The sequence below is a fragment of the Panicum hallii genome, chromosome 9 (assembly GCF_002211085.1).
Source record: "Panicum hallii strain FIL2 chromosome 9, PHallii_v3.1, whole genome shotgun sequence".
Taxonomy (NCBI): Eukaryota; Viridiplantae; Streptophyta; class Magnoliopsida; order Poales; family Poaceae; genus Panicum; species Panicum hallii.
Window position 1 is genome coordinate 67,293,458 of NC_038050.1, and position 17,967 is coordinate 67,311,424.

The 17,967-nt window shown below is 48.4% G+C and overlaps 3 protein-coding genes and 1 non-coding gene across 5 annotated transcripts; all 4 read left to right on the forward strand.

The window, feature by feature from the left end:
- The first annotated feature begins 1,603 nt into the window (after positions 1-1,603).
- LOC112878199 (ubiquitin-60S ribosomal protein L40-2) lies at positions 1,604-4,305 on the forward strand. Its single transcript, XM_025942629.1, has 4 exons — positions 1,604-1,788; positions 1,899-2,088; positions 3,840-3,906; positions 4,050-4,305. The coding sequence occupies exons 1-4, from the start codon at positions 1,686-1,688 to the stop codon at positions 4,077-4,079; spliced, it is 390 nt and encodes a 129-aa protein (XP_025798414.1). The 5' UTR covers positions 1,604-1,685; the 3' UTR covers positions 4,080-4,305.
- Positions 3,435-3,523, forward strand: LOC112878371. Its single transcript, XR_003225701.1, has one exon. It is a non-coding gene; the product is annotated as a small nucleolar RNA Z266 (small nucleolar RNA).
- Positions 4,306-4,637: 332 nt separating the features above from the next.
- LOC112878191 (probable protein kinase At2g41970) lies at positions 4,638-7,468 on the forward strand. 2 transcript variants are annotated; one of them, XM_025942619.1, is made up of 8 exons: positions 4,638-4,866; positions 5,078-5,263; positions 5,757-6,007; positions 6,133-6,259; positions 6,385-6,658; positions 6,769-6,901; positions 7,011-7,097; positions 7,189-7,468. In XM_025942619.1, the coding sequence occupies exons 2-8, from the start codon at positions 5,170-5,172 to the stop codon at positions 7,318-7,320; spliced, it is 1,098 nt and encodes a 365-aa protein (XP_025798404.1). In that variant the 5' UTR covers positions 4,638-4,866; positions 5,078-5,169; the 3' UTR covers positions 7,321-7,468. The 2 variants fall into 2 exon arrangements, with proteins under 2 accessions (XP_025798404.1, XP_025798406.1); XM_025942621.1 differs by lacking the exon at positions 4,638-4,866 and having other exon boundaries at positions 5,131-5,263; positions 5,384-6,007.
- A 4,221-nt stretch (positions 7,469-11,689) lies between these two features.
- Positions 11,690-16,224, forward strand: LOC112878190 (metal tolerance protein 4). The gene is made up of 7 exons (XM_025942618.1): positions 11,690-12,083; positions 13,524-13,696; positions 13,775-13,973; positions 14,087-14,265; positions 14,371-14,521; positions 14,857-14,990; positions 15,469-16,224. Exons 1-7 carry the CDS (start codon positions 11,891-11,893, stop codon positions 15,646-15,648), a joined length of 1,209 nt encoding a protein of 402 aa, XP_025798403.1. The 5' UTR covers positions 11,690-11,890; the 3' UTR covers positions 15,649-16,224.
- Positions 16,225-17,967: the final 1,743 nt, after the last annotated feature.

Below are 17,967 nucleotides of genomic sequence, written 5' to 3' on the forward strand. Positions count from 1 at the left end.
CTGTGAACTTGTGGAGTGTGTCATGGCCATCTACTTATAGGCATTGCGAGCGAGGTCTTTGACATGTTCCCGGCGCGCGCCTGGCTAGTGGTTACTTTCATGCAATGATCAAACAGTGCGTGGACTCACTCCAGCGACGCGTACTGGGCTGCTGGCTAATTAAGAAAGGGTCTCTGTTTCACTGTTTCGCAGAGCGCGGTGAGCTGGTGAAGAAATGGTCCTGTCAGAGTGCGGTTAATTGTTAATGGTTAAATTACTGCACGCATGGCACAACTAATCACAAAAGTGGGTATGAATATGCGCTGGCGATGTTGATGCTTCTGCTTTGTCGCTTACTTCCTGAACCCGCGAAAGAGACTTTCGTTAGAACTTCACCGTCACCGGAGTAGTTTCATGTTAGACTCATGAATCAGTCTCTGTTCATTTTCTTGATTGGGAATTAATCTGGTATTAAAAGCGGTTTACGCGTTTCGAGATGTCAAAAAGGGGCTTTATGACATCTTCCTCGGATTAGCATGGTGCTTATGTCAATTTTTTTTCCACGGACAGCCGTGATGCTTACTTTCCCTTGCAAGTTCCGTGCATCCAACCGTATGAAATCTGATTTAATTTCACCTTTTATTTTTTCTGTGAGAACGAATCAAGTATCACGAATTTTCCCTGATTCATGAAATTTCCTTTTAAAGGATCGGCGGAGGAGGCACCGCGACATGAGGGCTCCTGTATACCTTCCGGCCGGAAGGTGAAGCCTACCGAGACCTGCCAAGCTCATCTTCTTCCCCCTGCATGGCCATCCTCCACCCTATCCCTTCGTCCTCCACCCCGGCCGACGCCTCACCACTGCGCCGCCCACCCACCTATCGCTCCGCCACCAGCCACTGGCCACCGCCCTTCTTCTTCCCCCACTTCTGACCACCGTCCACCGAATATCCGACCCCGTCCGGCTAGCGGCGCTCCCGTGCCGCCTCACCTCCATCGCCAGCCAAACCGCCACCACCATCGGACCGCCACCGACCTCCTCTAGAGCCGTCGGTCATTGGAAACCTAGCAACACAAAACTCTGACCCCGCTACCTCGACCATCACCCCGACCGCCGACAATCTTGCCGGCCGCTGCTCCACCCTTCCATCCTCCCCTAGCTCCCAAAGGCCAACGCGCGCAAGTGGTGGCTCAAGCGGCAACGGGAGACGCAACGGCGGCCGACGCGAGGAGGAAGAAGAAGGAGGTCATGCGGCCCCCGTGGACCGTATGAATCTCAAATATCGAAAGATGGATGAGCTTCCCACGTTCCGGAAGATGCATAGATAGTGTGTTCGACTGATCGTGTCAAATCCCTCAGCACCCCGGGCCTCAAAGACATGTAATTCGCTTTTTATTTAAAAAACGACATGAAATTTTAAATGTTTTCGGCCCAACAATTTCTCTTACCAGTAAGTGGGCCGAGGAAAACAGCGTCTCCACACGCACCCCACTCACTCTCGACGACGAGCCAACGTTCAGACACTGCCCGATTTCAACGGCCCATTTCACTTCATCAGCCCGCTCGCCTCCCCTTGGACGAAACCCTAAACATCCGGCGCAACCAGGTATAAAAGCCCCGCACGCGACGCCGCCGCCGCTCCAGTACCCGGGGGAGTAGACGCCGCCGCGAACACAGGAGCAGCAGGAACATCAGGGCCGGCAAGATGCAGATCTTCGTGAAGACGCTTACTGGGAAGACCATCACCCTCGAGGTCGAGAGCAGCGACACCATCGACAATGTCAAGGCAAAGATCCAGGACAAGGAAGGTAGGGGCACGCGTCCTTGCTTCTCAGCTCGATTTGTGCGTGGTAGCAACTAGCAAGGCTAGCAAGTAACACCAGCGCTAAGCGGGTTATATTTTTTTACCCGTGCGTAGGAATCCCGCCGGACCAGCAGCGTCTGATCTTCGCCGGGAAGCAGCTGGAGGATGGCCGCACTCTGGCGGACTACAACATCCAAAAGGAGTCCACGCTCCACCTCGTGCTCAGGCTCCGTGGTGGAATTATTGAGCCCTCGCTGCAGGCGCTCGCTCGCAAGTACAACCAGGACAAGATGATCTGCCGCAAGTAAGCTACCGCCCACGCCCTCACCTTGTCTATACTGAGAGTCTATATTTCTGTGATCCCCAAATGAAGGCTTTGTTCTCTTCAGTGCTACATTATATGATATGTAGATATGATAGGCACACGGGGGTATGATTGTATTGCGGTTCATGTATGGAAAAGTTTTTAAGTCTAATGCTAGTAAGAAATGAACAATTTAGCAAACAAATGTGCAATTTCAGCATTAAGAAGGAACTTGGTGTGTAAAACTATGATTGCCCTAGCTGAAGTGTCATTTCTTTTCCATTTGTAACACTGTGCTTTCCATTTGTAGCTTGTCAGGGTGCACGTACCTTAATCAAATGCATTTACCATGACACCACTAGAGTTACCTAACCTTGCACGTCCTTGTTGCGTGAACCTTCATGCGATTATACAAAAATTCCTTTTGTTTTTTTTCGAAGCAACTCTCAAGGTTTTGTTCCTGTGGGTGCACCCTTAGTTCAAAATGTTCATGCTCGAGCATATGCTGAAGTATTGCCAACCGACCTGTGGACATGGCTTCCAATGTATTCAGCCTTTTCTCACTGGCCCAGCGTTGTTACCTTTCTAATACTGAATAAATCACCAGGGAGCCTGATTGTTTCATTTTCTCATATTTTTTCTGTCTTACATTTGGCATAACCAATTACTGGCTTGATGATGACTTCTTGCTTTAACCACACTGAAACTGAAGACTGGAGGAGGTGTACTTTCCTCTCTTCCTTTGTTGCTTTTCTTTCCTGGTGCTTCCTTGTGAAGTCTCTTCCTCTTGGTCAAGAACTAATGTGGAATTTATTCTTCCCTGAGCACTGTTCTTAAACCAAAAGATTGAGATGGAAGGATACGGCGAGATTGGATAGCATTGTGAAAGGGAGATGGGCTGATTGCATCTGGTGGATCTTCCTATGTGAAAAATCTTGGCCTTTAATACTTGGAGCCTCCAAGTATTTTTGATCCTTGCTTTGGTGTAACTGTCAGTATTTGTCATTTTGTTGTTTCGATTTTACTCTTCATTTTACAATGACCTGAGTTTTGATTTCTTTTTGTTCATTTGTATTGAAGCAGTACTCCAGATAGATTTCTGTCTTGCACAAGTCTGGTATCGTGTTTGCTTGACTCTTTTGCATGTGTATGTTACATGCAAGCTATGCTAAGCTACAACTGTGGTGCTATATTATTTGAGCCGATTATACTCGTTCCCCTTTTGTGTTTATGGGTACACTCCTATTACTTGTGATCGTGACATATGAGTTTGAGGTGTATTGGTGCACTTTTGGTGTTGGATGTTATTCTTTTATGTGAAGGTGTGTTTTTCCCCTGAGAAAAGTGATTGGCAGGAGTGACGAATCAATTAGATGCGCGAAGTGACCTTATGAGCTTAAACTTTGAGGCATAATTTCTGTCTGACTTGCCAATTTGTCTGCCCTGTTCCACTGCAAGTGAGGGTGCTTGATTTCTTCTTTTTATTGCTTTTTTCATGACTGCAACATATATAAATAACTTGCCTTTTTGCGGTTTAAGTTTACTTCTGTGTCTAATGTTATTGGTTTTGGTTGGAGAGATTAATTAAAATTTATCTATTGTGCTTAAACCTTTCGACTTGTGAAGTACACTGCATGGCATGTGCTATTTGCAACTTTCCTTAGTATAGTTCACTCATATTCCCAGTCCCAGTTATGGTGTGAGATAGCCCTTTTAGCTCATTGCCCTGATGTTCTTCCATTTGTCTGCAGATGCTACGCACGCCTGCACCCCAGGGCCGTCAACTGCCGCAAGAAGAAGTGCGGTCACAGCAACCAGGTGAGCTTTACTGTATTGCAAAGCGTTGTGCCTAAATCTAGGCTAGCGTTGTGCTTGTTCTGCATCCTACCATTTCAAAAACGAAGAAGTTCAAGCGAAGTCAATCTGATCTAATGGAATTTGTCTTGCTCTTCTCCTTTCAGCTGAGGCCCAAGAAGAAGATCAAGAACTGAGGTGTGTTGCTGCTAGTCAGTTTCATCGACCGTTTTAAATCATCTGTTGTAGCAGTGTATCATGTGCTATGTTGCGTTGTTGTCCGGATGTTGAATTGTGTTTGTTGAGCCAAACTTGTCGGCCTGCCGTGGAGTTTCACCTTGTTGATGATGTTGACAGTACTATATGGCAAGATAGCTACTATGCTCTTGCAATTTGTGGAATGTGCTCGTCTTTTTCTTCGAACCGTCTAAGCGGCGTGCCAGTGCGTGTCCAGGCTATTCATTAGAATGCACGACATTGGTCCAAGTCCAATGTTTGCCCCAGCCGGCAGTGCTCTTCAGTCTGGCTATGACTTGAGAACGGAGCGCGCAGGTTGACATGCATGCTTGTTTGTCCAGGAGAGCGTTCCAGGGTTGCTGAACATGACGCGAACGAATCCAGATGCAGCATGCGTCGATGCGATCCCAGCATCTCCGAGCCGTGGCGCGACCGCGCGAGCTCAATGGTCCCTCCCGGCGCCGCACGATGGAGTCTAACGCGAATCGTGAACCGTGGCGCGCTTTCTCTTCCTTTTCTTTCGTTTTCCTTGTCACCTCCCGAGAAACGCGTCGGTCGGCTGGTGCCTCGGAGCGGCATGCAGCATGGTTTCCTCCGCCTTATTTAGCCTCCCCGCCCCCTGCCATCTGCCTGCCCCCCCTCCTCCCTCCCCGCGACGAGACGGCCGTCCCCTCGGTCGTCCGGTCGCCACACGTCCTCCGCCTCGCCGGCGAGGGGGAGCGGCGGCAATCACCTCAGCCTTGAATCGTACGTCCGCCTCGCCTTCGTCCGGTTCCTCGCTCCCTCTTCTCTTCCATCAATTGCTCTGATCTGTTTGCACGCATGCTCTGCTGTTGCTCCGTCCCCTGTTCTACCTTTGATGTCTCGTAAAATGTGGCTTCTTTTAGAACTCGATACATTGATTTTCTTTTGTATGATCGATGAAATCAAATTTTTGGATTGGGTGCCGTTTTTGCAGCAACTATTCATCAGAAAGGCTCCCCGGCCGATCCGATCCACCGGATCGGCCACCCATAACGCCACGGTGGTGGAGGGAAGCCGGCCGGCAAGATGATTTGCTGCTGCGGTGGCGCGGAGGAGGAGACGTACGCGGCCGCGCCTGCCAGCCGTCACCCAGCAGCGCCTACGTCCCAGAATAATGCAGGTCATTTTTAAGCATGAAAGATTCGTAGGTTTTTCCTTTTACTTTTTTATATTCTATTCGCGTATTATTTTTCTGCCCCTCCGTGGACGCGGAAATTCAAATTCCCCATTTCTCCATCAGGCAGGTTTCGGGATTCTTAGCAGAAAGGTGACAACGATGAATGATTCAGTCTTTGCGATGATAGGAAAGTTGCATTGTAAATGTAGCAAAAAATTTGAAAAGAAATGTAGCAAAAATTGTTCCTGCTTTTCCTGGCTATCGACACCAGGGATTCAGACGCCAACCTTTCGCCCCGATGCAAAAATTCAGCGTGGCGCATTTTATAAGAGCCGTTGCATTTTCAGACTTTAGACAAAACCATGTTCAGGACAGGTGATCCAGTAGATCAGTTTTTGTATACGCAGACATCAAATTCAGCAACCGAGTACCAGTAGCCAATTCCCTGAGCACTTGGCGCCTGAAAAACTCATGTGTTAGCTTGCTGCAATGCCAGCCCCCGGCAAGCCGAGAGGACCCAATGCGCCGAGGACCGGCGGCCCGCCGAAGGTCCTCCCCGTCGACGTGCCCGCCATGTCCATGGGCGAGCTGAACAGCATCACCGGTAAGTTCGGCCAGAAGGCCCTCATAGGGGAAGGCTCCTACGGCAAAATCTACAAGGCCGTGCTCGCCTCCGGGGAGCCCGTCGCCATCAAGAAGCTCGACCCCAGCGTGTCCAGCGATTCCCTCGCAGACTTCTCCTCCCAGGTCAGTCAGGTCACCGTAACAACTCCAGGAGCATGCGCTCGCTCGATCAGAGATCAAACTCTTATCTACTGAACAGAAAAAAAAGAAAAGTCTGATAAATCGGCTGGTTTCTCGTGCGCGTGCAGCTGTCGATGGTCTCGAGGCTGAAGAACGAGTACTTCCTCCAGCTGATGGGCTACTACCTGGACGACAGCCACAGGATCCTCGTCTACCAGTTCGCCTCAAACGGCTCCCTGCACGACACCCTGCACGGTACAGTATCCTATCGTGCGTTCATCATCATCACCAGCCGGTGCTGTGACCATGACGGTTCCCAAATGTCTGGCACACGGGATCGCCGAAACCTGACGAAAGGAAAAAAAACGAATCGGTTGCAGGCAAGAAGGGCGTGAAGGACGCGACGCCGGGGCCGGTGCTGAGCTGGGCGCAGCGGGTGAAGATCGCGTACGGCGCGGCGAGGGGACTCGAGTACCTGCACGAGAAGGTGCAGCCGTCCATCGTGCACCGGGACGTGCGCTCCAGCAACGTCCTCCTCTTCGACGGCTACGAATCCAAGATCGCCGACTTCAACCTCACCAGCCAGCCGCCCGACGGCGCCGCGCGGCTGCACTCCACGCGCGTCCTGGGGACCTTCGGCTACCATGCCCCCGAGTAAGTCTGTCAGCTATTGAAGTGGACAGTTGTGGACTTTACTATTCTAGAACGGGCACTAAACAGGTTTAGCAATGACAATGAAATGCGGTTTATTTCGTTTTCTGAAGGTACGCGATGACGGGAGTCTTGACGCAGAAGAGTGATGTGTACAGCTTTGGAGTGATACTCCTGGAGCTACTGACCGGCAGGAAGCCCGTGGACCACACCATGCCCAAGGGGCAGCAAAGCCTTGTAACATGGGTGAGTCATGCACAAACTTCTTGCAGCTTGCCACCCACTCATGTCCTAGCAACTTAGCATGATCCATGGGCTCACTGATTTCTGAATTTACCTGAGAAAAAAAATGAAGGCGACGCCGAGGCTGAGCGAGGACAAGGTCAAGCAATGCGTGGACCCGAAGCTGGGGGAGGATTATCCTCCGAAAGCAGTAGCGAAGGTAACAAGACCGTGCTCTCTTCTGTTGACCCTTGGTCCTTCAGAACACACTCTTGTCAGTCAAGACTCGAGATTTTTTTTTCCCGTTTCAGTTGGCAGCGGTGGCGGCGTTGTGCGTGCAGTACGAGTCCGATTTCCGGCCGAACATGACCATCGTGGTGAAGGCGTTGCAGCCTCTTGTCAGGGCAGCCGCAGCCGCAGCTGAGGGGCCTAGCAGTACATGATAGACGACACACAACCATCTCTATCTCCAGCACCAGTACTCAAACCTGTTCTTGTGTAACTGCCACTTTTTGCGTACATCTTCAGTGGTTGTAATGTAATTAACATGTACTCACTGATCGATCTGCAAAGGATTCAAATGTTCATCATATATATAATTTTGGCTTCAGATCACCATCGTTTGAGTTTCCTTGTCTCTTTTTCGTTGGCACGGAAGGGATCTGTTTGCCCTGGCCTACAGGATGCAGGCAGGGTACTGCTGCACTGCTTGCTCTTATCCTGACACCACAGCAAGGATCGAATTGGACAACCGCCACTAGTACTGCAGATCGAATTGGAGTAGCAATCAAACTGATCAAAGATTCCACTGAATCAGAACATGTCGAGCGAAAGGAGACGACGGTGCAGTTGCAATCCGTGATCGGCGTCACTTTAACCGTATCCCTTGGCTGAAGTAGCCTAGACATGATCATGTGAACCTGTCTACTCGGATCAAAACGAATCTGTAAACCTGCAGCAGGATTTAGGCACGTTGCATTCAGTACAGAAGCAGTACTTCCGAGTCATGACATTCAGTTGCGTCTCGCCATGGATGGATTATTTCTGTTTCATTTCACCAAGAGGATAAGGCCTACCGGTGGTAAGAGATGGCATGCAACCCTGCTGTCCGCAGGAACACTTCACTCCAAACTTGAATTGTGTGCAGACAGACAATTACAGTTGCATAGGTCAAAAAAAAAAACACTGTAAACATTCCAGATTGAGCATCTGGTAGCAAAACACTATGCAATTCTTAAATTTTTATTTTTGACGCTCCTAATGCAGATAATTTTTCTTAGGACGTGTTCGTTTCCTGGGGTATAAAGTTTAGAGGGGTCACATCAAAGAGAATCTTATCATTTAGAAGTATTAAATAAAATTTAATTACAAAACTAATTGCAGAACCTTAGGGCTAATTCGCGAGACGAATCTAATGAGGTATATTAGTCCATGATTAGCTGATGATTATTGTAGCATCACTGTGGCAAATTATGGATTAATTAGGCTCATTAAATTTATCTCGCGAATTAGCACCCATCTGTGCAAAAAGTTTTGTAATTAGACTTTATTTAATACTTCTAAATAATAAGATTCTCTTTGATGTGACGGGTCTAAAATTTAGAGGGTAGGAAACGAACAGGGCCTTAGTCCTGTGGTTCTACCTGCTGCTCTATCCGTTTCAGAACCCAAGGGAGAGCGCCAGAGCACGCCGCTGCAGTCTTCGCTGCAAACTGCCTCTCAGTCTCACTCTCACTCTGAAAGTGCTCTGAAAGTCTGAAAGTTTCAGGCATCGGCGTCACACGTCCCTTTCAGAATTTCCTTTTAGCGTCCGAACAAAAAGATGGAGAGCGAAGCCGCTGCAAGGTGATGCGCAGCTACAAGACAGGCCGGCAATAGATGCGTTCGTTGGTTTCCAACTTTGCTTACCTCCTGCGCTCGACCTCACTCCGGCGTCCGCTTCTGTCGCCGTGATCGCCAACGACGGGCCGTGCCTTGCGACTGACGCATGTCGCGTGGGGATCGCGGCAAGCGTGACCTGACATAGGGGACCCGAGCCCACCACCCTTCGGCGGCATCGGCGCCGGTTGTCCTCCTCCTCTCTTCCCCAAGCTCGGAGGGAATCTATCTGCGGCGCCGGTGGCGTGAGCAGGCGAGCTGCGTGGAGAAGGACGCGAGAGCGCCAGCCCACTTAGCCGGCGGGCAGGTGGTTTCGCCGCGATCGGCGGTGGGGAACTCTGGCACCACCCGATCCTTTGCCGCATCGGCGCCATGCCGTTTTCTCACTGATGTAGCGTGAGGACTTTCTTACCAAGCGATCAACGGTTATTGGTGTATCGCCAAATCGATCGATGTGTCCTCGGCAGCTTGAGTGCTGCAGGAAAATCGCATCAAGTAGACATCCTGGGGCCAGTTGCTGGCTGAATGGCTGGCTCATCGGCGTCCACAGTCCAGACATTTTTCCTCCCATTTTCTTCTCCCTCCTCCTTGTCGCGGTGTAGGCATCGTGTGTGAGCTAGATGAGGGGACGGGCTCAGCCATGTCCTGTCGTTTGCAGCAAATTCCTGGTTGGAGGCATGTGAGGGAGTTAGGACTCCTCTCTGTTGCGTTCAGTAACTTTGGTTCAGTAAAAAGAAGGTAAGAAACTGCATTGGTGTACGTCCATGTCCATATGATATGAGCACTTTGAAACTCAAGAAGAATGTCCATATCAGTGGATGACCAAGGTGCTGAATGTTTTTTTTTGTGTAGTTAGATACCAGGATTTTTCTTTGACACTGCATTAACAATTGTTACTTGCAGAAACTCAAATGATCTTTGCTGATAGATTTAGACCATGCAACGGTTACTAGCAAAATCCCAATTGAACTTTGCTAGATTAAGCCATATAGTGGGGGTTAAAATAACAATAATCAACCTGACCTGCAAATTGTATCCGCTTAATTATTCCTTTTTTTCCACCGATGACTCTCTGCTCTGATAAAGGCCACTGTCCCGGAGTTGGTTCCTGTCAACAGCAGCTGGCGAGTAGATTATTTGCATATTTGTACATCCAGGGTTTCCCGAATTAGGTCAACTGTATGCAGAGGGATTCAGACAAATGGTATCCTCAAAAGATCGACGCGAAACCTGCCGATATGTTTCTTTATACACTACGAAATGCATTGCTAATTGAGAACTCGGATCCGGAGGAGGTTGGTTGATGACAAGTGACGCTAGCATCCGCCAAAAAGGAAAAAGAAAAAGATGATTGCCAGCTGCTACTCCGATCCAGACAATGCCATCTGGAGGTGCTGCTCGACGACGAAGACTACCCTAGATTGACCTGAACCAATGAGTAAATAGAAGGAAGCAACTCAGCCAGTCAAGCGGATCTTGTGATGAACGAGGCGCAAATAGTCAAATGCAGATAGTTTAGCCCTAAACTAGTTCAGAGAAATATACGAAAAATTGTATCAATAGAACTTGTAAGAGTATGTTTCTCGTAGTCGTAGGGGAATGCTGCATTTTCAGACAAGGACAGTGGAAATGTCCAGGAAACTTCCAATCCAGTTCGGACAAGGCGTGCAGCCTGATGGCGCGCAGGTATCATGATTCTAGCAGTTTCTTCACAATTCTCAACTTAACTCCTATATGTTTGTAGCTTAAAATGAGTCTGGCTCTTTTAGAATCCGTTTCTTAGATTATCTCGATTAAATTTTAAAATTCTTTACCACCTCTAGTAGCAGACGGCTTAAGCGTTGCCGGATCTTCCTCCCCTCTTCCTCCCCTACGTAACACCGTCTGGTCGTAAGCTGACAAATCATGTGCGGACCGGCCGCTCAAGATTAAGAACGCACTTAAACTAAAAAAATTTGTTCCATGCGCACTAAAAAATATATTCATCTAGCCTAATCCTGACAGCGTAGTTTGTGTCTCGATCTTCCTAGTTTTGCATCGTAGTAGTCTAGTAGACACAGGATCCTGAACAGCTTATAGTTAAGAAGTCCTTGGATCTGACTATGTGATCTGTGATCATGGAGAGCAGTGCACATGCTTGCTGTCTGTAGCGCCAGGGCTCCTTTCCTAGAATAGTGCCTGCACAGCTCCTTGACGAGAAACCGGAAAAGAAACTAGTGGACCAATCTTGCATACCGTGCCATTTGTGCTTATTCAGAATGCAGGCATGCAGCAATGCACCATCCGTTTCGGTTCTCAGCAAAGAACCTTTTTTTTTGTGATTTGATACAGCTATGGATCGTCTATGTGTACGTTGCCGTGGTAATAACCTAGGTGTATGAAGCTACACCACATCCACGTGACCGCATCTGCCATCCTGCTATAGAGCTACACTGTACCTCCGTTAGCCACAGTTTCTGTTGAAATGGCAGTCCGTTCTGGTAAAAAAAAGGGAAATGCACAGAATTAAAAAATTTAAAAAATAAAGACATTTTCGCTGTCAAATTGTCCCTAACAAATCTACTAGCCTTAAATTTTGTCCCTGAAAAACCTTCCCTAGCAAGTAGCACCAAATGGATGCACATAGAAGAGAGCGCAAAAGAGAGCCACATTTTTTTTCTTTTCCGCACTCATCACTCATCAGTGCACACATCACACCAATCAGCACTCCACGTCATGCTATTGCCATTGCCAGCACCCACCGTGAAAAAAAAATTCCGTTTCCGTCAAATGGTTCCGGTCAAATGATCTGAACCGTCGACCGAACGATCGCACGGCCCAGGACCCGTGCGGCCGACCCCGCCCCGCGCGCATTTTGCCGTTTGCGTTACGCCTCCGTTCCGTTCGTAGCGCAGCAGGGGCAGGCAGGGGCCCCGTTTAATAGGCGCGGCCGCACGGCCGCAGCACGCTGCTCGCGCCCTTGCCATCTTCCACCCCTCCTCCATGCGCTCGCTAGCCGGCTAGGCGCAGAGGGAGACACGGACGGCTGGACGGACGGCGGAGGAGGACCGCGATCGAATCGCGTGGCGGGGCGGTAAGGCGAGGCGATCCGCGAGGCCCTAGCTTGGGAGGAGGACCGGAGCAGAGCGGAGAGGCATGGACGCGAACGGGCGCGGGGGCGACGACGACGCGCGGGCGCCGCTCCTGGCGGGGCCCGGGCGGCGGCGCAACTCGGTCGCGTCGATGCGCGGGGAGTTCGTCTCGCGCCTGCCCAAGAAGGTGCTCGACGCCGTCGACCCCGAGCGCCCGTCGCACGTCGACTTCTCCCGCTCCAAGGGCCTCCCCGAAGGTTCACGCCTGCAAGTCCCTCCCCTCCTCGCATTATCGGATCATTTTCTTTTTCTTTGTCCTTGGTTCGGTCTGCCCTTGGAATCTCTCTGAGCGTTCCCTGGGTGCGGTGATACAAAAAAATTCGCATTTTATGGGGGCTCTTTTTAGTTACCAATTCTCCTGGTGATATGATTGATGAGCTTTTGATCTAGATTCTGGAGTTGTCGTGGATAATTCTGTTCTTTCGGGGATGGCTCAGTCTCCTATCATTGATCCTCCGCATGCTTTTTCTGGGCTCCTAGGATTTCTTCTACTTTTATGATTGAACAGCTCGTGACGTTACTACCACTCGGTGCTTCTTCTGGTCGCTTCTATATATTTGGTTGAGTAAATACTAGTCCTAAATGCCTTTTGTGCGTGTTTTTTGTCTTGTCATGGCCCCAGCTCCTAGGTGGTCTGTTGGATTCTCTGTACAAAACTGTGATATTATGGGGTTCGTTTCGGTCAAAATCCCCTTCAGGGTAATGCCGTTCCTTTCTTGTGTTCTATAGCAGGTTGCAGGCTTGCAAATGGTTATAACAAATAAGGAGTAACACGTAGCATGGCTTAATGAAGTGCCAACTCTCGTCGCCTCAAACTGAGCTGCGATTTTTTAACTGTGCCTACATATTTTTTCATTTATTCGTTTTCTATTCTGGTCCGCGCTCACCTGTGCAGCTTTGATCTTTCTTTACTTTCCATCTTAGTTTGAATACTAAGATACATCGAGACAAAAAGTGATGCCAAACGAAGGGAACCTCTATATTATGCAATACCAATCGGCGCTAATTTTAAATTGCAATAACTAATCTATGTCATGATGTTCTGGATCTGCCTAGTGCCCATGCCCCCCCTGTTTTCTGAATATCTTAATTTGCGGGAGCGTGGAAAATTTTGACTTTTCTTCATCTTAATGTTGAATTCCTCTGCCATGGAGAAAACAGGTTCCAATAATATAAAAAAACAATCTGTTCATGCGATTCTTATTGGTCCTACATTTTTGATCTTTGGCTGACCATTTTGATACATTTTGATCCTTTGACCATTGTGCTTACTCTCTAAGTTTCTTTAAATAAGTGAGGGAATTTATTTATTTTAACCTTTCTCCGATTTAGCAAATGGACAGTCTGAAGAGTGAAGACTGTTCTTGCTGTTTCTTGGTAATACACTAAAATCAACTGTGTACAATATATTTCCACCACAATTTTCTAGCCTTGTATTGTTCAAATAAGATTTTGATGTTCGTATTATGTCTTAACCGTAGGGCTTCTGCTATTTCCCAAAAAACAAATTCAAAATTTTCCATAATTTGGTTTTATACTTTAACGTCAATCAACACATGCACTTTTTCCCCTACATAATCACCTGCTACTTGTCTATGATCGAATCTGACAAAGTAACATGTTTTGGGCTAATATAGCGGAGAGAGAGTACTATGAAAAACAGTTTGCCACATTGAGGTCCTTTGAGGAAGTTGACTCACTAGAAGAATCCAACGAAATCAATGAGGAAGATGAGCTTGCGGAGCAAAACCAGAGTGAATTTGCCATGAAGATATCAAATTATGCAAACATTGTTCTCTTAGTATTGAAGGTTGGTTTCTCGCCCCACCTTTCCCTATGCATGAACTCCTCAAGGATCACTACACTTCTTTGATTTGTTTCTCTCCAGGTATACGCCACAATTAGAAGTGGATCAATTGCTATAGCTGCCTCAACACTGGATTCACTGCTTGATCTCATGGCTGGTGGTATCCTTTGGTTCACACATCTGTCAATGAAGAGCATCAATGTCTACAAGTATCCCATTGGCAAACTGAGGGTGCAGCCTGTAGGCATTATCATCTTCGCTGCTGTCATGGCCACTTTAGGTATGCTTGTTTTTTCTCCAAAGGGAGGTGCTTATGTGTACTGCCATCTTAGAATTTACTCAGTGTGAGCTTCCTGTCAAGATCCTATACATTAATTTGAGTTGCATTTCCAGGCTTTCAAGTATTTATTCAGGCTGTTGAAAAGCTGATAGTGAATGAGGCTCCTGATAAACTGAACCAAATACAACTCTTGTGGCTATATTCAATCATGATCTTTGCAACAGTGGTGAAACTAGCTCTTTGGCTCTATTGCCGAACATCTGGTAACAAGATTGTCCGTGCTTATGCTAAGGTTAGTATCTTGTTTCATTTCTCAACTTGGGATGAATGCTTCTTTTTACTTATATTAACAGTTGAACATGATTTATCAATGATTTTGATGGATTTATTTCAACAGGATCACTATTTTGATGTTGTCACAAATGTCGTCGGTTTGGCTGCTGCTGTCCTTGGCGATAGATTCTATTGGTGGATTGATCCAATTGGTGCAATTGCCCTTGCAGTCTACACAATTTCAAACTGGTCTGGAACAGTGTGGGAAAATGCAGGTTTGTGTTACTTGTTCAGTTTGAACATTTGGATAGGCAACAGCACCTGCACTCATTTGGATCCATCCATTCAAACTCATGGTCCTTGAAACAAGGAATAAGTTGCACATCAGCACTTAACTATTTTTTACTAGCCTACTGGAAATAGAAATCTAGAACCTTGCAGTGGATACCTGTTACCGAAAAGTTACTTGAATCAAAGGCTTGCTCTGTTATCACTTGCACTGTCATCCGGAACAGTTGCCACGTATAGCACCAATATTACTTTCATGTACAAATTGGCTGGGACTGACAGACAGTCTTACTACTATTATCTATTGCTATCCTTCGTCCAGTATCACTTGTAGGTGAATCAGCTCCTCCAGAAATGCTTCAGAAGTTGACATATCTAGCTATCAGACATCATCCTCAAATTAAGCGTGTCGATACGGTCCGGGCATACACCTTTGGGGTGCTTTACTTTGTCGAGGTTAGTGTCTCGTTATTTTATCATCTTATTTCTCCTTCTGCCCTTTGCTGAGGGGAATCAATCGTGTTGTCAGCCAACCAACCAAGGGACTAGTGTTATGTATATTCTGTTCGAATCCCTAGATGCTGGGGCTGGATAATGTTGTTGTAGCAACTGCTTGATTTTTCGTTTAAAACGATAATATTGTTGTTTGTAACTAGCAGGTTTCAGTTCTCCTCATACACTTCCAACGAAACGCCATTACTTTATAAAGTAGCTTAACTCCTGATCCCAGCAGCGACATTGTAGTGCTTAATCTAGAATGGTAAATAGGAGTATGATGCCAATGTTCTCTAGTATATAGCAAGTGGTAGTTTAGCATGGCTTTGCTTATTGGGATAGTTCTTTCGGAAAACAGAGTAGCATAGTTCTTTCAGCAATCGGACCTCAATGTTAGATTGTAACATGCTCATCTGATATGGTTACTGGACTCTCACAGGTTGACATCGAGCTCCCCGAGGACTTGCCACTTAAGGAGGCACACGCTATCGGAGAATCACTCCAAATCAAGATCGAGGAGCTCCCTGAAGTCGAGCGAGCATTCGTTCACCTGGATTTCGAGTGCGACCACAAGCCGGAGCACTCGATTCTGAGCAAGCTGCCCAGCAGCCAACCTTGATCCGAACGGATCCCACGTGGTAGACTGTCGTGCAGGATCTGCTGCAGCGCTTGGTGCCTAGTGCTGTATGACTAAAACTTAAAGAGTTTAAACCAGTTTTGTGGTCGTGAGGTTTAGATCAGGCGCGTCTAAGGACCCCTTTGGCACAGCTTCGCCGGAACAGGCTTTGGCTTTGTGCTACAGTAAATGGTACCGCAGCGTGACTGTTGTGCACTGTTTTTGCATTGTAGCGAGAAGCCAGAACGCAAATCGAGATCCAAAATGAACGGGAAAGAGGTGAAGCTTAAAAACGTGGCTTCACCAACTTCAGCTTCGTCTCGCCACGGTACTGCTACAGTAGCCGAAGCCGAATGCACCCAAGCTGCGCCAAAGGGGGCCTAATACTAAAGTGGGATGCTGGTTCCCAAGGCAGAGATTGTTCTGAGCGAGTGTGGAACCCTCTGCTTGCACGGTCGTGTTTTGATCGAAATTAGGCATTTTGCTGTTGACATGTGATTGGTTGGGTGCTGCTATATTGGTGTCATGGTGAATAGGCAAGGATGGGGAGTAAGAGGCAGATCCTCTGCTTTAAGCAAATCTCATTTCTTTTTGTCTGAAAGTGTTCCCACTGAAGCTGCATTTTCTTGTTGAGGGGAACTGAAGCTTCTTACAGTATATGTGAAAGGACACTGAAACTATACACGGTGTGTTTAGTGCCTTAGTGGCCCGAAGCCCAAGACTCGCTTGCCTTTTTTGGCCACCATCCGGCCCAGCTGTTACAGGTAGTTTGCTCTTTTGAGCCCAGATGGAGGCCTAGTGCTCGTTGCGAAAACATCAGGCCCAGTCAATCAAAGCAGCCCTCTTACGCCGAACGGGGCGAGAAAAGAGCAAGGGAAAATGGGGAATAATAAAATTAAAGAAAGATAAACATGAAGAAGCAGAAGACGATCGATGAAATGGATCCAGCAAATGCGCAAGAAGCAAGGCACGAGCATTCTCTCCTGAAAGGCCGAAACACGCGACCACTCTCTTGTGTGCTCGCGACTTCTTGTTACAGCTTCTCACGGTGTTTCACGGTGAAGTAAAAAAAAAACAGTAGATACTGTAGCGCATGTCAGGACAGGCACAGAGACTGGCTCCGCATGTGCTATAAAATACTCCATCTCCGTAATTCTTTGTTCCCTTAGCGACGCCGCATCGTACGACACGTGCTGCTTCGTAGGCCACACGCGACGGCCCAGATCCGCGCACCACCCACCCTACTACTACCACCGCCTACTCAAACAAGTCGGGATCTGGTACGGCGCGACTGCGCGAGCGGTGAGCCCTTGGCCGCGGCCGATCTGATCCGCCACGGCTATCGCCTCGCCCTGTCGGCTGTCGCCATGCCGTTGCCGTGTGCCCGTCTGCCGCTGCCGAAACCATGTCGTCACCGCCACGCCCCCTGGTCCTGGACGACGACAGCGCCCGGTATCCGCCTCCCGCCACGATGACGACACCATGGCTCTCCCTACCGGAGTTCCTCCCGCCCCTGGAGGCTGGAGCCATCCTCTCCGGCGCGCAGCAAATCGCGGCGGCTCTCCCTGGTTTGCGAACCGAACGCCTTGAGATAACCGCGCGGTTAACCGCTCGGGACTTGATTTGGTTATCACTTTCTGGCGCTCGCTTCCAACGGAGGCCCTGATGGCCTGATCTAGAAGAAGGTCGTGTCATACGCGAACGTGGCGCGGTCACGCAGGAGGAGGATGCCACAGACGCTGCCAGGTGGGCCCGGGTGGCAGCGTGGTCCTCCTTACAGGGCCTACCGCAGGCTACTACGGCACGTACTCCGAGGCAGTAGAACCAGCAGTCCAGCACCCGCTGACCTTTCCTTTTGCCCCCACTCGGGCAATACTCTTGCTTTGCTGTAGCTGTTGCGCGCTTGCCTGCGGCTGTCCGGCCGGCCTTTCCGTCGGTCCCTCCTTTCTCACTAGCTAGCTAGTCCTTGCTAACCTTTTCTTTTCTTTTTCACAAGTGCCTCCAAAAACAGGGAAAAGGAGGCAGAGTTCCTCGTGGAAAAAAAGAGCAAATCTCGCGTCCCCAGTGTCTGGATCTACCGAAAACGAACGGGAAAATCCGTGCGTTTTTTCTGCGTGTTTTCGATTTGCCGTCTTGCATGTCACGGTGAAGAAGAATGAAATTCAAAATTCGACCAATAATAATTCGTATGAGAGGTTGCGCTAGGTTGGGACTTTTATTGCTTGTATGATTATGAACAGCTGGTTGTCATTATTGTAAAATGCATAGCTCAACCAAACATACAAAAAGCAAATAAACGAACTGCATCAACTTGGAAACGTG

Excerpts from the sequence above, each read along its gene's own strand:
- LOC112878199 (XM_025942629.1), top strand. The coding sequence starts at position 1,686 with ATGCAGATCTTCGTGAAGACGCTTACTGGGAAGACCATCACCCTCGAG. Across the intron at positions 1,789-1,898 it reads AAAGATCCAGGACAAGGAAG|GAATCCCGCCGGACCAGCAG; the intron begins GTAGGGGCACGC and ends ACCCGTGCGTAG. Across the intron at positions 3,907-4,049 it reads AGTGCGGTCACAGCAACCAG|CTGAGGCCCAAGAAGAAGAT; the intron begins GTGAGCTTTACT and ends TTCTCCTTTCAG.
- LOC112878191 (XM_025942619.1), top strand. The coding sequence starts at position 5,170 with ATGATTTGCTGCTGCGGTGGCGCGGAGGAGGAGACGTACGCGGCCGCG. Across the intron at positions 6,008-6,132 it reads TCGCAGACTTCTCCTCCCAG|CTGTCGATGGTCTCGAGGCT; the intron begins GTCAGTCAGGTC and ends GTGCGCGTGCAG. Across the intron at positions 6,902-7,010 it reads AGCAAAGCCTTGTAACATGG|GCGACGCCGAGGCTGAGCGA; the intron begins GTGAGTCATGCA and ends AAAAAAATGAAG.
- LOC112878190 (XM_025942618.1), top strand. The coding sequence starts at position 11,891 with ATGGACGCGAACGGGCGCGGGGGCGACGACGACGCGCGGGCGCCGCTC. Across the intron at positions 13,974-14,086 it reads TGCTGTCATGGCCACTTTAG|GCTTTCAAGTATTTATTCAG; the intron begins GTATGCTTGTTT and ends TTGCATTTCCAG. Across the intron at positions 14,266-14,370 it reads TTGTCCGTGCTTATGCTAAG|GATCACTATTTTGATGTTGT; the intron begins GTTAGTATCTTG and ends TTATTTCAACAG.